The sequence below is a fragment of the Pipra filicauda genome, unplaced genomic scaffold (genome assembly GCF_003945595.2).
Source record: "Pipra filicauda isolate LSUMZ 115617 unplaced genomic scaffold, ASM394559v2 scaffold251_size2273266_pilon, whole genome shotgun sequence".
NCBI classification, from domain to species: domain Eukaryota; kingdom Metazoa; phylum Chordata; class Aves; order Passeriformes; family Pipridae; genus Pipra; species Pipra filicauda.
The window spans coordinates 106,598-126,313 of NW_024104367.1; the positions used below are offsets into that span (position 1 = coordinate 106,598).

At 42.4% G+C, this 19,716-nt stretch overlaps 1 protein-coding gene across 1 annotated transcript in view; it reads left to right on the forward strand.

The window, feature by feature from the left end:
- Nucleotides 1-19,716, forward strand: part of TSNARE1 (t-SNARE domain containing 1) — a 264,001-nt gene that overhangs the window by 74,654 nt on the left and 169,631 nt on the right. The window contains exon 7 of the mRNA XM_027741611.2: nt 10,964-11,046. Within this exon, the coding sequence (XP_027597412.2) occupies nt 10,964-11,046 (83 nt within the window). The remainder of the gene's footprint in view (nt 1-10,963; nt 11,047-19,716) is intronic.

The following is a 19,716-nucleotide window of genomic DNA, read 5'->3' on the forward strand; positions in this document are numbered from 1 at the left end:
GGTTACCTCTAGCACTTCATGTGAGCATGGAAATGCCTGCAAGGCACCTCTGTCATAGACAAATATCCCAAATCCTCTCCAGGAACTGAACATGCTGGGACTCACCTCTAAAGTACCTGGATGCTAGTTCACACAGTGTGGGGAATAAACTTGAGGAGTTAGAGATCTGTGGGAAGTTACAGAGCTGCAATTTTGTTGGGATCATGGAGGTGGAGCAGGTTGGCTCCTGGGATGAAGTGTTGAATTGGAGGGATATGGGCTCTTCAGGAAGGACAGGAAAGGAAGATGAAGAGGAAGAGTTGCCCTTTATGTGAGGGAGCAGCTGGAGTGCATGGGATGCTGCCTGGGAATGGATGAGGAGCTGATGGAGAGCTTATGGTCAGGATTAAAAAGAGAACAGGCAAAGTGTCCTCTGTAGACACATAGGAACAGCCTCACATTTACAGAGTCTGGTCCTCATGGGGGATTTCAGCCACCCCAGTATCTGGTGGAAGGACATCAGGGCATAAATGTTGCAGGAGGTTCTGGAGTGCACTGATGACAACTTTGGGAACCTGATGTACAAATGTCAAGATCTCCAGATGGCCGGAAGAGGACACGTCCACTAAACTTTACTGTCATGGCAGCACAAGGGTCCTTCAGCCAAGGTATCCAAGGATTAAGGACTTGGGACTGTGAGAAGTAAATTATGTTGGAGGGGGTTGTTACAGCAGCAATCACTGCTTTCCATACTCATATGGCCACTCAACTGAACTGTAAGTTCAACAGAAGTCTGAAACATTCCCAGTATTTTAATACTGAACATGACTGTTTTACATGTGCAAGCTTTGACTTTCATTGTCTGTGCTGGGATATGTAGACAAAGTTCTATGGAACCAGTTTTGTAACTTGTTTTAGGGAGAAGAGAATCCTTAAATCCTCTGAAGAAAGTCTCAACAACACAGCTGCCAATACTTATATTGGTACCTGATGAAGTGGATATTTGTCCTTTTTTTGTAGGCTCCTGTTTGTCTTGTAACAGAGAATAAAGAGGACCCGAATAACACAGTTATTGATTTATCTGTGCCCATAGCAAAAGGAAATGCTGTTCTGTGTTTTAGAAGGGCTATTTTTCCATCCTACCTGTGTATTAACCGTAATAGTTATGCCAGAATAACCAGCTAGACCTACATCCCTTATCTAAACTACTCTGATTCAATCTTCACCACTTATATCACTGTTTATAGCTCCATCACATTTCTCAAAGCCACAAGGAAAGACCCATATTGTGCTGAAAACATTTCAAACTTTTGACAGAGTCATGTTTCTTCCTCTTTTGAACAGTTTTGGAACCAAACTTTTGCTGGTGTATCTATAACCTCCTCAACTCCTTACAATGGGAAGAGATCCCAAGATCACATACCAGGCACTTATTTTAAAAGTACAACAGCACAGACACAGGAAGTATTTTACCAATCCTCCCCTTCTTTGTCCAGACCAAATGCAGACAAATCTATCTTTACACAACAAAACCTGCTGGCTGAAAGAATCATAGAATCACAGACTGAGTTGGAAAGGACCCTCAAGACCATCCAGTTCCAAACCCCCTGACGTGGACACCTTCCACCAGACCAGATTACTTCAAGCCCTGTCCAACCTGACCTTGAACACTTCCAGGGATGGGGCAGCCACAGCTTCTGTGGGCAGCCTCTTCCAGGGCCTCACCACCCTCACAGTCAAGAATTTTTCCTAATACCTAATCTGAATCTACTCTCTTTTAGTTTGAAGCCATTCCCCCTTGTCCTGTCACTCCAGGCCCTCGTAAAAAGTCCCTCTCCATGTTTCTTGCAGCTCCCTTCAGGTACTTGAAGGCCACAATTAAGTCACCCCAAAGCCTTCTCTTCTCCAGGCTGAACAATCCCAATTCTCTCAGCCTTTCCTCATAGCAGAGTTGCTCCATCCCTCTAATTAACTTGGTGGCCTCCTCTGGACTTGCTGGAACAGACCAATATCCTGCTGTGTGAAGCTAAAGACTTCCTCGGACTCTTTTCCCACCGATACTTATCCAGACTTAGGTCTTGCTGCTACTAAGGTTTCATTTCACTCTTGAAGTTGGGGTATTTTATATCTGAAAATAACAGGGTGGAGAAACTTCTTAACATGATCTAAAGTCAATGCTCCCTCACTTAAATATCTTCACATGACCTCTGTCAGGCAGGGGCCCACAGACCCGACAGGAGAAGTATAGACATGGCAGCTGGTGCTTTCCTTCAGTCTCAGAGGAACCTCTTGATGGGCTCAATATATTCAGTCCTTGAGCAGTGTTCATATTCACTGATGCACCCCATTGTCACTTGTTGCCTAATGATGACAATAATAACAATGCATTTCCTTCAGAGTAAAAGATATTTGCATGAATGCAAATGAGTTGCTTATTTTGGAAGCTTTGGAATACAGGGAGGGTTTTTCAGTTTTGGATTGTTTTTTTGGTTGGTTAGCTGGTTGGTTGATTTTTTCCCCCTTGAAATCAAGTCCACTTTGCTGCCTGTTTTATCCTTGTTGCCATTCTGACCTGAAGGTTGGTTTAACACATAAACACTGTCAGGAGGGCCCATCAGCACATCCTCCTCCAGTCTGGCTGCCTGGATGGCACAGCCAAGAGTCTGTTTTCAGACACACAAACTAAAAACCAGGCTGGGAAATCTCTCAGCTGGGTCCTTAACTAAACCCTCATGAGTTACATGTCTCAACTGGGACATCTGCAGAAAATTAACACTTCCTGAGAATAGTCCCTAAATACCTGAGTGGAACAGCTTTAATATCAACGTTCAGTTGAACGGGGTCTGCAAAGTCTCTCAACTGGTGAAGTTTCCTAAGTGATCTCAGAGGAGGCTGTTATGGGATTGGCTACATTTATGTTTTATTGGTTCCTGAGGAATTTGGAAATCTTGGCTGCCTTCCTTTCAGCCACTTGTGAAGACATGGAGTTCCATGTGGGTACAGAGCACAACCCATGAAGAAAGGGTGCACTGGGGTGTTTCAGGGATGACCTATTCCACTTCCCAAGAAACTTCCAATTTCTTTGTTCATCTTTGGTATATTCCCTGTCATCACTTTGTTGTTCTGCCATCTAAGTCTAACAAAGCTTTATCGCAAACTACCTGAGCTGCTGCAATTGGACAGTGTTACTACCCTTAACTGCCTTGAAGGTCATGGTCACTGCGTCACTGGCACAGGTTTCCCAGAGAAGCTGTGGCTGCCCCATCCCTGGAAGTGTTCAAGACCAGGTTGGACAGGTCTCTGAGCACCTTGGTTTAGTGGAAGGTGTCCCTGCCCATGGCAAGGGGTTGGTACAAGATGATCTTTAAGGTCCCTTCCAACCCAAACCATTCTGTGGTTTTCTGATTCTGTGGTGGTTTTTATACCACTGGCCTTGCTCTCCCCGTTTGTCTGGACTGCAGCAGTCGTGGCCTCCACAACTTTTCACATATCCTTGGTTTTGGACGGTTCTAAATGGCCTGTAAGGGGCTCGGTTTTGTGTAAGGCCCATTTGGTGACCACTGCTGTGACTGAGTTGCTGGAGTCAGGTTTGGACTGCTGTGATCTCTGACCGACTCATTTTACCCTAAATAACAGGCAACACAAAAAAAATATGAATGAGCTTTTGTGTTTTTCTCCTGTTCCTGCTCTCTGTGAGTGTGATTTTTTGTGTCATCCCTTGTGTGAGAACTTTTACATTTGGCAGTGCATTTGGTACATCAGCACGTGCTGCTTTATCAGGCGAAGAATAATGGGTGACTCTACACTTGCAAATTCACTTTTGCCTAAAGATTTGTCTGCTGTGTTTGTTTCTGTTTTTGACCCTCATAATGGGATTGGGCTGGGATAATTACAGTTAATGAGCCAGCTAATTTTGTACAAGAAACAAAGCTCTTCCTTTTGCGAGGTTTATTGCCACCAGTGGGATTCTTCTCGCACCAATTTATCCAAAGTAATTTTTGGGAAGTTCGAACTGTTGTGCTCACAGTTCCTAATAATGCTGCAGTTGAACAGTAAATGTCATAAATGTAGAAGCTGCCCAGGTGGTTGGTTTATTTCTGCTGGGAGGTGAATACTTTGCCACAACCAGACTGTTTGGGAAGCAGGACTTGAGCAGGTTTAGTAAATCAAATGAGCCATGGAAAGCAGAAGAGGTCAAGCAAGTTGGAAATATCAGTGACCTTTCTTTCTAGGTAAAAGAGATGATCTTTCCAAGACAGTAAGCAGAAATAATATATATTTATTTCTGTCAAATTTATTCCCGTGACAAACTCAGATTGAGACTTCATCAGTTGACTGAGCTGTAGGACTTGATAACTTATGCCCTCAGCAATGTGATGGGAAGTGAGTTTTGTGTTAATTGCAGACAGAACTGGACTTTGAAAAAATACTGCATGAAAATTAAATTAAGGGATTTGTCTAAACTGTGCCAATTCATGAGCTGGATTTGAAAAGAAAATAAAATTTTGATCTTTACTTCCTTTTTTATTTGTAAGTTTAAAGAAACATATTCTATTGCAGTTTGAAATAATGTTTTCTTTAATTTGGATGTCTTACAGAATTAAAAAAAAAATGTGTTGAGTGTAAATCACAAGGGAAAAGTTGTCCAGAGAGGTTGTGGATTCCCCATCCCAAGGCCAGGTTGGATGGGGCTTGGAGCAACCTGGGATAGTGGAAGGTGACCCTGCCCATGGCAGGGGGGTGGAATGAGATGATCTTTAAGGTCCTTTCCAACCCAAACCATTCCATGATTCCATGCTTCTATGAAAAGAAAGGGTATGATACAGGCAAGTATCTGGAATTTCCAAATCAAAGCTATTTGAGCTCTTTTGCTCTGTACTTTGAGAGATTATTTTGGGGAAAAAATAAATCTGACACACCCATAAATTTCTTTGCCAAAAAAATCTCTTATTGAAATACCTTTTTTGAAGCAGAAGTGGAAGGAAATGGAAAAAATAAATGTGAATTATGTCTGTTGCCATGATACAATATCCTCACGTGCAAATTTTGTGGGTTTAAAACTAGAGCCTGGGATTAGCAAAAACCATATGAGAACTATAAAAACCTTGGGTAGGTATCTGCAAGTGTGCACTGGTCAGTGAGGGCAGGGTCCATACCCACAGCCCCAGGACAGTCTTCCCACACCCTCAGGATACTCTTCTCCTGTGGTAAATATCAGGAATTTGAGGCCACTTGTCTCTGTAAGAAAGAACAGTAAATTGTTTCTGTAAGAAAGAACAGTAAATTGTTTTACATCTGCTAAACCCCTGATATTTCTGCACTGTACCGTTCAGCACAGAGCAGATGATGTGAGGTGCCTTATTTCCTGACAGGACGTGCTATTTTCCAACAGATCCACACAGGGCAATGTTTGAATTTTAAATCCCTGGGAGACACATCCTGGCAGTCATGGCAAACCCCTGGCAGAGCAGTACCATTTTTCAGTGCATACATATGTAGCAGATACTTGACATTTCCAAGCTGGGTCTCAAGGACAGTATAAATCATTCAGAAGAGAAAAAGTGTTGTAAATTTATGCTGGTGTTCGGCCACTGCCTTGGAGCCACTTTTTATTCATACAGGCCGGGGGCTTTGGGCTTTTGGCTGAAGAAAACCAACAGGAAGAGTTGGTTATGACATTTTATGGTGGTTTAAACAGCCTTTCCAAGCCTGCTTGGGAAATGATGGTGAGAGGTTGTTCAGTGCCTCAGTCCTTCCCTCTGAGGGTCGTGATGTGTGGCTGGGTGGCAGAATTAGAGCTCTGCTGAAATAAAAAAGGAACTTGGGTTCTCTCTGCCTTCTGTTGGAAGCAATAACCACAGCTCCTGATGACTCACAGAGCTGAAAATTGTATTTCATTGCACCAGTCTAAGCCAGTGTGACCCATTTAGCCTGAGTTTAACATAGGAGCACGATTATTTTATAAATCCTCTCGTGTGCAGAATTTCTAACTCGATGTTTACATTGAAGTTTGCAAATGACTAACCCTAAGCCATTTTTAACTTCACTCTGGAAGAATTGTCATAGTTTTCCCTCCCCTTAACATCTAAAGTTCTGCCTGTGCTCAGCCTGAGGGTCTTTTGTTCGTGGAATGAAACTCACTTAAAACTTTCCAAGTGCACGGCAATTCGAATGGGCAAAATTCATTTTCACACTGAAAGCAATTCCCCTCCAAACTTGGCTTTTAATTAGGAAAGAAACCTTTATGCATTACCAAAATACTCCTTTTTTCCTCTTCTTCTTTTTATTGTGCTTCTCAGTGTGTTATATTGATTATTTTTAGCCAGAAGTTGTAGCGATAAAAGAGGGTTAAGCTTATTAAAGTGCTAAAAATAAAAGCATACTATGAAACCTGAAGGGGCCCATTTTGGTTTCTGCCAAGTGGGAGCATTTTAAAATTCTCATTCATGAGCTCACTTGCCTGTCTTTCAAGTGGTTTTACTGAAGCTCTGCCTTGTGGAACCAATCCACCGTTGCTGCTGTAAAGACTCAGGTGATGGGGGTGATTCCCTGGTAAATCAGGGCAGAACCCCCACTCCAGCCAAGGTCACTCCAGTAATTTCATATATAAGACTCCAACTGTTGGTCATTAGAAGGGTTGATCTCAGGAGACAGGTAAATAGCTCCTGGGGATTGAAAGATACTTCTTGGAGTCATCATTATTTCTGTCTCTGTGTGACATAAAATCATATCAAATTGCATCTAAAAGCTGGATGGCTCTGTTGCCTTCACTGCTCCTATTGCAAGACTGTGGTTTAGATGAAAAATTATAAATATTTTCCTAATTCCTTGGTGTATTTGTTTGCAACCACCATCTGCTTTGGTGCAGCCCTGTCCTTCAGTTTACTCAAATGGTGATCACAACTCCTTAAGGTTTCTGCTTTCAAACTGTACCATAATTTTGCCATCACAGTCTGAGGACAGAAAATTGTCATGGGATCCCAGCCCCAGGGCTGGATTATCATATTTATTTGGGAACAAAGTCACTGTCACTTCATACCAAAGCCAAAGAGAAAGGAAAAGGCAGATCCTTCCAACAGGTTTTTCAGTCTACCAAGGATCCTCCCACCCTTGACTCTGCATCCCCAAGCAAAGTTCCTTGGAAGGACCCTCAAAGTGGCCAAGGTGAAACTGTGAAGCATCACCAGTTCAGCAAAAATTCACTGAAATAGCTGCCAGTGCCACATTCATCATTGACTTATTAACATCATTGATTTACTGCTTATTTCTTTGTGATTTGGCCCAAATTCTCTTTCCCTCCCTTCCCTGCCTGTGTTAATCAGCAGATATATCTCATTAAATTGCTTTACATATTTATATCTCATTTTTATGGCGTTTTAGAGCTGTTTTGGTGGGGGTTTTGTTTGTTTGAATTTTTCCCCTGTGCCTCAGGATTACAACTTGCTTCAAAAATAGCATTTAAATGGGAGGTTTGCTTATTCCAAGGCTGGTATTCCCCCACTGGGAGAACAAGTGAGCAGAGGCAGGGCCACCAGGGTCCAACTTCTCCCTGTAACATCCCATCAGCTCATAAACGACATGGAACACATGACCATCCTACTTGGAAAAACCTGTGTTGGGAAAACATCAGTGATATTTGCAAAACACAGTGCACAAGATCTGATTATCCCATTCCAGGCAGCACTAAGGGGGCGTTCACAGTGTTTAATTTTATCTAAGGAAGGCAAATCTCCTCAGGCCTCCCTGCAGGCAGCAGAAAGCATTGGGTTCCTCTGGAGGGCCTTTTAAGGAAGCTAAATTAAGCTGCTTCTGTGATTTCCTCCTGCCCCAAGAGAAGCACAGACAGATTACTCTTGTTTTAGAAGGATATATATCACAAATTTCTCCTCTGTAGCTCCTCTATGCCTGAATGATTAATTTTCTGAGGCCAATCAGGTTTTAAGAGGCATTGAGCAGCGAAGGGTGTCTGCACTTAGATCCTGGGAAATATTATACACTTGTAAGTTCTGTACTTTGTGATTAGGTAGTCATTAAGATGTTCAGCACATTTCCCACACCCCTTCCAAATTTCCCAAATCCATCTCTTCCAAACCCCATTAAAAATTATGTTAAAACATGTAGGTGCTGTCCTACATAAAGTTCTATTTTGTAGCCCAAACCCATGGTTAGACTTTGTGCTTTTGACACTAACAAGTGCTCCATCGGGATATATTCTTAATTTTGGATGAAGAGGGACTTTTTACAAGAGCGTGCAGTGATGGGACAGGTTGAAATCTGTCTGCCACATTTCAAAAAGGACCTAGTTTTTCATGCACACCTCTTTGTGGTAGACCTTGGGGCAATTCCAAGCACAAGGACAGGTTGGGCAGAGAATGGATCAAGACTAGCCCTGGGGAGAAAGACTTGGAGGTGTTTGTGGACAAAAAGCTCCACATGACCCAGCAATGTGCACTCACAGCCCAGAAAGCCAGTTGTGTCCTGGGCTGCATCAAAGGCAGAGTGGGCAGCAGGTCGAGGGAGGGGATTCTCCCCCTCTGCTCTGTTCTTGTGAGACCCCACCTGCAGTGCTGCTATACAGGAAAGACGTGGAGCTGTCGGAATGAGGCCAGAGGAGGCCACCAAGATGATCCCAGGGCTGGAGCACCTCTCCTGTGAAGACAGGCTGAGAGAGTTGGGGATGTTCAACCTGGAGAAGAGAAGCTTCCAGTGCGTAAAGGGGACTTACAAGAAGGCTGGAGAGGGACTATTGCAAGGTCAGGTCGTGATAAGACAAGGGGGAATGGCCTTAAGTCAAAGGAGGGTAATTGTACATTAGATATCAGGAAGAAATTCTTCCCTGTGAGGGTGGAGAGGCCCTGGCACAGGTTGCCCAGAGAAGCTGTGGCTGCCCCATCCCTGGAAGTGTCCAAGGCCAGGTGGGATGTGGCTTGGAGCAACCTGGTCTCGTGGAAGGTGTCCCTGCCTATGGCAGGGAGTTGGAACTGGATGATCTTTAAGGTCCCTTCCAACCCAAACCATTCCATGATTCCATGACCCTGTGCCATTTGTGATTTTGTTCATCATTTTAATAGTTCAGAACATCTTTTTGGAGTTTTTTGTTTGTTTGTTTGAGTGTTTGTTTTAGTTTTTTGTTTGGTTTTGCTGGCATTGGAATGAAAAATCAGACACTTTCCTAGAAATGCCTTCAGCTCAGTGCAGTACTGGAAGCTCTTCAAGGTTGTCACACCGATATGTGCACGTGTGTGGATGTAGCTCTTCCAAGGCTCTGTAGAAGAGGATTTTAATATCTTCATAGACAGAGGATGAATTCCTAAGAGGCCTTTTGATCCCTTCCTGCTGAATCCTGACTGTAAGGAAAGCATTTGAGCAGAGGTCAGTGATGCTAACCAAAGACCATGGTGTTAAAGTCTTAATAAAAGTGTTTTTAGAAGCATTGGATATAGCAAATAAAATGATGTTAAATCGATCTGTAAAAGGGTATGACCGCATAGATTTTTTTCTTCTGCACTACAGTGTACGTAATTTAAAATAAAAGGATCGGGAAACCATCTCTCCCAGGCGTTATGAAAGACTTTTACCAGGTTTCCAAGTGTTAGGATTAAAGTTGTTTATTCCATGTTTCTGTTGATTTGATGGGGTTTTGCTGCTTTTCTTCTTTTTTTTTTTCTTTTCTTTGTTTGTTTGAGGGTTTTTTTATTTTATTTTGAGTTATCACAAATGCATAATTACATTAACAGACTTTAACACTGTTTGAGTCAAAATTGTCAAAGTCTGAATGGAACCATTTTCCACAGTTTATCTGCAAACTCTCATTTCTTTGTCCCTCACAAAAGTGGTCACATTAATTCATGTTCTTTCCTTTGAAACCAAAGAATAAATTACTTGAATCTTTTGTAGCATGTCTTAATTCAACTCCTAATACCATTAATTGAATAATTTTTTGTTAGTTTTATTAAGGATTAGAGTTTATTTTCAAATTTCTACCTGTGGTTGAGTTCCTTCCGGTCATGTTCATGTACTCCATGGTGTATTTTCTGCTCAAAACCACTCAGAATCAGACTAAGGACACATATTCTTCCATTGTGGCCAGAAATTATTGGCTGAACTTCTCTTAGGGGACAAGCTTGTCAAGATTTTTGCTGGAAACACAAGCCCTTTTTTGCAGGTTTTATACCGCAGATGTCTTGCTTTCTAAGCACAGTTGGGAGTCAAAGTTACTATTTGGGTTTGATAGCAGTGGGGAGCTGTGGGCTACAATGTTCAAGGATAATTGTTCTTTTCCAGTCTCATTTTGATTCCTCGTGGCTCCTCCAGCTTCCCCAATGCCAGACCTAGCAACATAGGATGAAATTTTTCTGCCTTACTTTTAGGCAATGAGTCTCAGTCTGAGCCATCCATACTGACCTCCCTTGCAGTTTGGGAATGTGGTCCGGGAGTTTGGGTTGTGGTTTGTTTAATCTGATCAACTGTTGTAGTTTGGAATGAACTGCACACCAGAGACTTGCTCTCCATGGACTGGGATATTGTGCAAAGTGATTTGATCAAGTCCAGACACCTGGGGATGGTCAACACCCTCTGTGTGCCCAGAGACATCTTACCCTGAGTTATAATATCAATATAATTCCAGGTACAATCTGCCATGGGCCTTTTATAATTTAATATAGTAGATTTATCAAGCTTGAGCTGCTTTCCTTTGAATACCCTGTCGTTCTTCCCATGGATTTCAGTGGGAATGACAGCTCTCTGTTGTCCCCCCTCCATCCTGCCAAGGGACAACGGAGAGCTGTCAGTCCTCCTGCCCAGCTGATGGGTTGGGTGCTCACCAAAATGGGTGTTGTCGCCACTTCCCTGCAGTGCTGCAGTTCCCAAACAAGAGGCTGCTTCTCCTTTTATGCCCAGGAGTAAATTGCTGAATTGCTGTTGGTATAAAGTCTTTGTTTTAGGTTTGTACCCTGTGATTATCTTCTATTGTCTTAATTTCCAGATAGTATTGAAGCCAACATTGAGACGGCGTCTTCTAACGTAGACTCAGCCAATGAGCAGTTGGCAAAAGCCAGTCAGCACCAAGTAAGTGGGTCTAAAAAAAACCCTGTGGATTTCAGTAATGATATTTAAATTAATATTTAATATATATATGTAATATTATATTTTATATAGATATATATTTTTCAGCAATAATATTTAAAATAAAGAGAACACTTGGCAGCTGTGAACCACATGGCACATTGGCTGTGTTGCATTTGTGCTACCTGGAAAGATGATAAACCATATTCTAAGTAAGAGCTGAACTTTTTATATATATATAAATATATATGATTAAATTACAGTAGCACAGACAATTAGCTTTAGAGTAGTCATTAGGAGATCTGCATATTAAACAGACATTTCCCAGTAGGAAAGTCAACAATTAGCTGCTGTTGTTCTTGGAAAGATGTCATAAAAAGCACATCATTTCAGTGTAGATGTGCTTCTGTTTGGAGTGTTTCCCTATAATCAGGCAACAGTCCTTTACAAAAACAACTGAGCTGTCAAACAACATGATGTGGTTGGAGAATAATGGCTGTGGGGATGGTGTTCAGCACTTTTTAAAGGCAATTTGAGGGTCTTTTTTGTGAATTGGGTTTTTTTTCTTCATTGGAGCAAGAATAAAACACACTCACAAACATTAATCTTTTTGAAAATGGCTTGACCAGAAAGAACTCTTGGATGGTTACAGTTAGTGCTTCCTAGGGATAAAAAGGGATTGGGGCTTGAACAAAGAAAAAATTGTTATTGCCTGGATTGGACTGATGGAACAAAAACTCTTGAGTTTCCTTTTTTCCTCAACCATCAACTGGTGATTTTCATGTATCTGGAGTCTTGTTTTGGCAAAATATAGCTGAGGTCCATGAAAGTACATAATGCCTCCTTGTTGGCCTTTGGACACAATGAATTCTGAAGATCTGGGGCAAACCTCTAGACCAAAGGAGTGAGAGCCAAAGGCATTTTACTCTGATGTAAAGTGATTTTAAAATTATCTACAGCTCATTTACTAGTGAAATGTATTTTGCAAATTGTGAGTGATAAGAGCAACTTTGTAGAACTTTGATATTGCAGAAAATAAGTGTGGTCTTCAGCTCCGTTTTGGTTTTAAATGTATATATATGTATTCAAGATAATGCGTGTCACCCTGAATGTAATCCTGCATTTGCTTTGAAAATAACTTGTTATGTACCACATGAAGTCTAAAATGAGACCAGAATGAATTTAATACTTGACCTGACTGTAGAGCTGATCGCAGAGCTGCAAATGACTTAATGATGACTTTGGCTCAGAAGGTCAGAGTAGTCAGGCAGAAAATGAAAGCAACACAGTCTGAAGGAGCTGCTTTCTTCAGCCAGCAGGAGATGCTGAAATAGTCTGCCCAGTTAGGAGGCCCTTTATTCCTCAGATATGTTGATCAAAGTGAAGATAGAGCCAGTTTTAGTGAGTCAACCCCCGCTAAGGACATAAATATGTACTGGCTGGTATGTGCAGGAAAACACTTCAGTGTCTCTCTTGCCCTTGAAAGAAACCCATATAGACAAATATCACTTAGGAAAATTCAGCTGCTAAAGAAAACGTGCAATCCAGACCTCCTGCAGAGCACAGGTAAGTTCTCTGTACACTGCTGGGTGAGAATCAGGAGTCGAACATGTGTAAACTCAGCTCTTTCATGAGGCCCCCTGAGATGTGAACAGAAAAGGAAGTGAAACTTTTGTGACTTCAGGCCCTGGCCTGCTGCCTGGGGTTGGTCAAACTGCCTATGATGCCTCATCTTTTATGTGCCATGCTATCTGCTCATCTTGCATCCAAAAGGACACTGTCTCCGTAGGGCCCTGATCTCACAGCCCTCAAAGGCTTCTGTGGGAATTAATGTTGATGCCACCTACATCCCTGTGGATAACGCAGTGTGAGTACAGGTCACCCTTCTGGGTGGTGTGTCTGGTTTTGGCTGCTTTAGAAATATCTGGGATGGGTTTGGGAGAACGATCAGCCAGGTGGCCCTGTGGGTGAACTGCTTTTAAGGGACCTGCCATGGCTTTATACACTGGAAATTCCCCCTGCACTTGTCAAGGATCAAAAGCACAGGCTGTTTTTCAAATCTTACTGAGTTTTTCTTCTTTTGTTAAACTACTACTTCACTAGTATATTTAGCTGTTACTCATGCTACAGTGTGATTACCCTGTAAATGCAGCCTGGCTGACATACATTTGTTATTTATTCCTATTTATATGTACATAAATATGTGTGTGTGTGTAAGTAGTATTTTTACGAGTCTATCAACAAATGTGTACATAAATTGAGAAATCAGAAATGTCAACATTGCTGAAGCATTCAAGCTTAAGGCCTGCTGTAGACCTTAATGAAGGGATCTCTGTCAGGAGTAAAGATTAAGTGGCTGGTTATTTAACACAATTTTTGCATATAATTCCTGCAGTCACTTCAACAATACAGCTTGGAGCACCACTCCCAACCTGCACATTATTGTAACAAAGCATCAGTTAACAGTTTTCCCTTAACTAGTACAAAATCAGGCATTTAGGTTCTCTGAAATGATAGAAACGTTTAAATAAATGTCAAGATCTTCTTGCTGAGTACCTTTCTGCTGTGTGCTAGCAGTAGTGATTTATTACTTTATTATTTTTTGGTTTAAACTCCAAAAGGTTTAGTGGGAGCTGTCAGAGCTGTGGAATATTTTTTTTTTAATTATTATTAGCAGATTTTTTTTCCTTCATTTTAAATTATCATCACAGAATAGTTGTTTGTAATTAAACTTGTTTTTACTACAGTAACAGTTAAACTGGGCCACTGCATTATCTGTAGGAACACAGAGTCAAAATGAAGATTAAAGAGTAAGTGTTGGATATTGATGTAGGAGCAGAGGAACAAAGTCCTTATTCCATATGAAAACCCTTTTGGTCACAGAAACTTGACAGTTAGTGTTTGCTGTCCTACTTCCACTGGAAAATTTGAGTTTGAGAAATCACTGAGAAGCAAACAAATCTGGCAGGGAGAAACCGGGAGAAATAATGTCCTGCACTAGACTTGCTTCAGTGCCTTTCTTTCCAGTGAGGGTCTCATATCCCCTGGGCCCTGAGCAGAAATTATGACCCTTTCTATTAAATCCCAACGGCCCAGATTTGTCTCATGAAATTTCCCTGTCCATGCCCCAGAGAAAATGATTCATCCCACCCATCTTAAAACACTAATTTTGACATGGGTCAAATTGCTCTCTGGCAGATAGGGATTTATGGGAGCAAATATGAGTGTGTTTGGTAGAGAAATGTGTGTCCAAGTGTCTGAACTCCCTTTACCAGGAGGAGGAATTGCTTTCAGAATATGACTTATCTCACGGGAGATGTCTGACATAGATAGGTCTCATGGCTGATTCTCTGGGCACTCTGCTCTCTCTTTTGTCTAAAAAGTGCAAGAATATTAATTACACCACAAATATTTCAAGGGAAAATGAATCCTGAGCCTATCACCTACTGCTTTATTGGAAAAAAGGGAATATCTAGGCACCCAACAGCCTCAGTAGCTGCCTTTGAGGTTAGATTAGGTGGGCTGAACATCACACTAAAGGAGATGAGCAGTTTCACTTTGCTCTGGTGTCTCAAAACTTCTGCAGATGGATTGAGAGGAAGAAAAAAAAAAAAAACAACTCAGACTCCACAGATAATTATTAAACCAGTTACTCTATTTTATGCAAAGTCTGGCCTAAATTCAGCTTGGCCACACTGACTGAAGGATTCTGTGCTGACTGTTGAAGCTAATTTGTTTTGGAAGAGCTGCTTGTGTTGCTTTGGTTGATGCTGGTTGCTTTCCTTCCCTACATCTGTGGAAGTCAAGCTGATTTGTATTCCCTGGCATGGCAAAGGCAAACAGCAGTTCAGTGACCCAGCTGTGTGGTCCAAGAACAATTAGGGTTTTCCCTGTAAAGAAGCAGTTCCTGGGTCTGGCTTTCATGGATGCAGAGAGGGGCCCTTTGAAGGCTGGAGCTTTAAGGAAAAAAGCCTTATAAATCTGTGACATTTGCAGGCATCTTATCTCTTGGGGACCACCAAAAAAAGAACTGGCTTCAATTTTTGCACAAATAACTCGTTGGTGTTTTAAAAAACAAAAGAAAATTTGAGTTCCAAAAATCACCTTCTCATAGTCTTTGAAATTTTCTGACGTGGTAGCCTCTAAAAGCACTTGTTATAAATATTGTGATAATGAAATTTTTTTTTCTCCTTTTTGCTGTGGATATGCCCTAAGACCATGTCTTTCAATGCCATTAAATTGTTTTAAAGCCTAGTTTTAAAATTAACAGCCAATTAGCACCACAACATTATGGAGTTGCACCCTGACATGTGCAGGAGTCACCCAACATGCTGCAAAGTCATGGTGGACCAACGTGATTGGAATATCTTGATGCAAATACAGCTACTTAATCTGGGCTCCTGACTTCAAGAAAGACATTGAGGTGCTGGAGCGTGTCCAGAGAAGGGCATTGGAGCTGGGGAAGGGTCTGGAGAGTAAATCATATGAGAAGAGGCTGAGGGAAAACCTCTTCACAGAAAGGGGTGTCAAACATTGGAACAGGCTGCCCAGTGAGGTGGTGGAGTCACCAGACCCGGAGATGTTAAAGAAGTGACTGAACGTGGCACTTGGTGTTATGGTCTGGGTGACAAGGTGGTGATCAGTCAAAGTTTGGATTCGGTGATCTCAGAGGTCTTTTCCAAAATAAATATTTCTGTGATTCTGTAATCCTGTGATCTCCAAGGACAAGAAAAGGCTGGATGCTCATATGGCACATTCATGACGGAGGTGAAATGACAGTCTAAGGTGCAGCTCATACAACCAACCTCATGTTGCTGTTGCTTGTCTGTGTCTGTCACCACTGACAGCGTGGCTGAGTTTGCTTCTTCTTTAGATAATTAGCACTTGGAAGTTTTATTTGGGGGATCATGAAACTATTCTTTCCTCTGGCAGTTTCTGCCTGTGAAAGTGATGGGAGCTGATTTAAAGCTGCAACAGGAACCCGGAGCTCTGTAAGGACTCCAAGCAAAAGCCATCACTGAAGTGACTGTTTAATTCCACAACTGAGCCTTAATCCCCCCCTTCAGCAGCAGAAGGAAACTTTGCTGCCATCCAGAGTCCTCCTGATTCTGTATCATGAACTCCAGTTGGGAAAAGAAGACCCTCCCAAATTGCTTGAATCTCTCAAAACCCAACCAATTTGCAGACCCTTGCTTTGTATTTCTCAGCAACACACCAGCTCAGCTCAGGGGCATCTCTGTGGTTTCCCCCCTCAGATGGAATTTCTTCAATTTCAAAGCATTTTCTCCTCCACAGCACTTATTTTTATTCCCCCCCTTCCCTCTCCCATTAAGCCATACTTTTTTTCATTTCTGCTCTCTATTGCAACCTCCCACTCCTCTCTTTTTGAAGAATGGTTTCCAGCATCACTGCTGCCTCAAACAGTCCATTCCCTTATAATGATCTCACTAATTTCCATGCCCAGGTTGCTCAAAACCTACCACATAAGGATGTTTCCCTGTATTTCCTGTCAGATGTGTCCCCACACTGTCTGTATTGCTACAGAGCCTTGAAACAGCTTTTTGCTACGTATCTGCCCCTTCTTTCAGGCTCCATTTATCTTAGCAGCATGGTCTGGGCAGCAAACAAGGCTGTTTGGGGCAGTGCTTTCAACAGTGCAATTGAATCATTGAATCATTTAGGCTGGACAAGACCTCTAAGATTATCCAGTCCAACCATTAACCCGGCACCACCAGGTCCACCACTAAACCATGTCACTAAGCACCACATCTTGATGTTTTTTAAATGCCTCCACAGATGGTGACTCTACCAATTTCCTGGGCAGCCTGTTCCAGTGCTAAACAACCCTGTCAGTGAAGAATCTTTTTCTATATATCCAATCCAAACCTCCACTGGCACAACTTGAGGCCATTTCCTCTGAACCTGTCACTTGTTGCCTGGGAGAAGAGACTGATCCCCACCTGGCTACACCCTCCTGTCAGGGAGTTGTAGAGAGCAACAAGGTCCCCCCGAGCCTCCTTTTTCCAAGGCTGAGCCCCCCCAGCTCCCTCAGATACTCCTCATCAGACCTGTGCTCCAGACCCTTCCCCAACAGCAGGTGGTTGGAATAAAACTAATTTCTTTTTCCCTTGCTCCCTGGCTCCCTGTGAAAAGCAGGCTGAGTTTTCAGATTTAAGAGTGCTCTATTTTGAAGCAAATTCTGTTTGTGCATGGTTTTTTACTGTATTTTAATGCAACCCATTTACAAAACAGCTGCTTACTGTGGGAAGCGATGTTCAAGTCAGTGCCAGTCCAAGTGATAAATGAACTGTGTGAATGCAGCAACTTAACCTCACCAAGGTCTGAGCCACAACATTTATTTAAACCTCTCTTTGTTTTCTGTAAATAATGGATCTGTGTGATCAAATATTTATTAAGAAAGGGTTTGTTTAGAGCTTCTGGATGTCATGCAGCTGGGTGTTCTCATGTGTAAAGGTAAAAATCTCTCAGGCCGTTTTTAATCACGACTGAACATCTCTTCATTTTTACCATCCAAAAGGGAGAGATGCCTCATCCAGGTGGTGGATTAGTCTTTTTTTTTTTTTACTTTGTTCTAAACCATGCCCTGTAGGATTTTTGGGAGACGAAAAATAAAATTAAAAATGATCTATTGTGAGCTCACTTTTTGTTTAAGGACAAACCACTCAAGGAGGAAGTAGAAGGGGGATAAGTGGAGGAAAAGGGAAGGACTTCCAGGGGAAGCCATGGACATGATTTCAGGGATGGAGAACCTCTCCCATGAGGAAAGGCTGAGAGAATTGGGACTGTTCAGCCTGGAGAAGAGAAGGTTCTGGAGTGACCTTATTGCAGCCTTTCAGTACCTGAAGGGGGCACAAGAAATCTGGAGAGGGACTTTTACAAGGGCCTGGAGTGACAGGACAAGGGGGAATGGCTTCAAACTGACAGAGGTCAGGTTTAGATCAGATATTAGGGATAAATTCTTCATTATGAGAGTAGTGTGGCAATTGAAGAGTTTGCCCAGAGAAGCTGGGGATAACCCAACCCTGGAAGTGTTCGAGGCCAGGCTGGATGGGGCTTGGAGCAACCTGGTCCAGTGGAAGGTGTCCCTGCCCATAAGGATTGGAAGTAGATGAGCTTTAAGGTCCCTTGCAACCCAAACCATTCCATGATTCTGTGATTCTGTGATACAATGAAGGGGTTGGGAGCACATTTGGTGCTGAGCTGTTGCCCATCAATCTGCTTTCTCTGGTGAGAACTGGTCAGACTTCACTGACTGTTCACTTTTGTGGACTGCAGCACTGGCACTGTTTCAAGGGAGGATTTAAGAATATCAGTTACATTAATTATGGTGGTCTGCATTTAGCATTTCAAAGGCAAGGATTTTGTATTTGAAAGCTGAACAAGTGTCTGATCTGTGACAATTCAGAGATGGCAGAAGGAAATCACAGACTGTCTTTTGTTTTTCTAATTCATTTGTTTAACAAAATCTCTTCCCAGGGTACAATTTCATTTTGAGGGGTCAGAGATTAAAAAGCAATTTTCCCTTGCTAGCAGCAGCATAAACTAGTGAGTTACATTTCTCTTAATGGCCTCATTTAACAGAGGAGTGAATGGAAATCCTTGGTTACTGAGTGGAAAACCACACTTAGAGTCATCTTTGTGCCCAGTGGCAGCACATATAATAAATTGCACTGCCCAAAGGTCAAAACTTTGAGAAATTGTATTAAACTTACCTCTTAATAGGCTAGGAATACCAAGAAATTAGGAATATTGGCACTGGAGATGTATACCTAACTAGAATCCATGAAAATGAGGGACAGAAGTTAAGTATCCTGGTTTGAGTCCCAGCTGTGTAGCCTGAAGTGGAATTGCACTGGGCTGTGAGCTTGTCACATCTCATCAAGTTGCAAAATGGTCGAGCTTGGTCAGGTCAGACTGGAAAACCTCTGCTGAAAATCTGCACACGAGGCAGCAGAGCTTTGCTGTTTAATTTTCCTTCCTGGCACAGGGACACTGTCCAAGCAGCGCCACCATTCCTCAAGTATTCCATGTAAAGTCACTGAAATGTCAGTGAGTCCAGAGGAGACCACGAAGGTGCTCAGGGGGCTGGAGCAGCACTGCTCTGGAGCCAGGCTGAGAGTGCTGGGGGTGTTCAGCCTGGAGAAGAGAAGGCTCCAGGGAGACCTGAGAGCCCCTTCCAGTGCCTGAAGGGGATCAATAGGAAAGCTGGAAAGAGAATTTTAGCAAGACCATGGAGTGACAGAACTAGGGACAGTGGCTTTAATCTGACAAATTATACAATTTAGACTAGATATAAGGAAGGAATTCTTCTCTAGGAGGGTGGGGAGGCCCTGGCACAGGTTGACCTGAGAAGCTGTGGATGCTCCATCCCTGGGAGTGTCCAAGGCCAGGCTGGATGGGGCTCTGAGCAACCTGGGCTAGTGGAAGGTGTCCCTTCCCATGGCAGGGGGTTAGACTGAGATGATCTTGAAGTTCCCTTCCAACTCAAACTGTTCTGTGATTCTAAAGGTATCACATGGGTTTTTAAAGCCACACTGACACAAATGGTTGACCTGAATTCTAATATGAGGTATTATATTCTAGTTTCCCTGTCTTGAATTTTTACTTGATTTCCTTTAAAAGCATCAGTTTATCAGATGATCTTTTCATAGG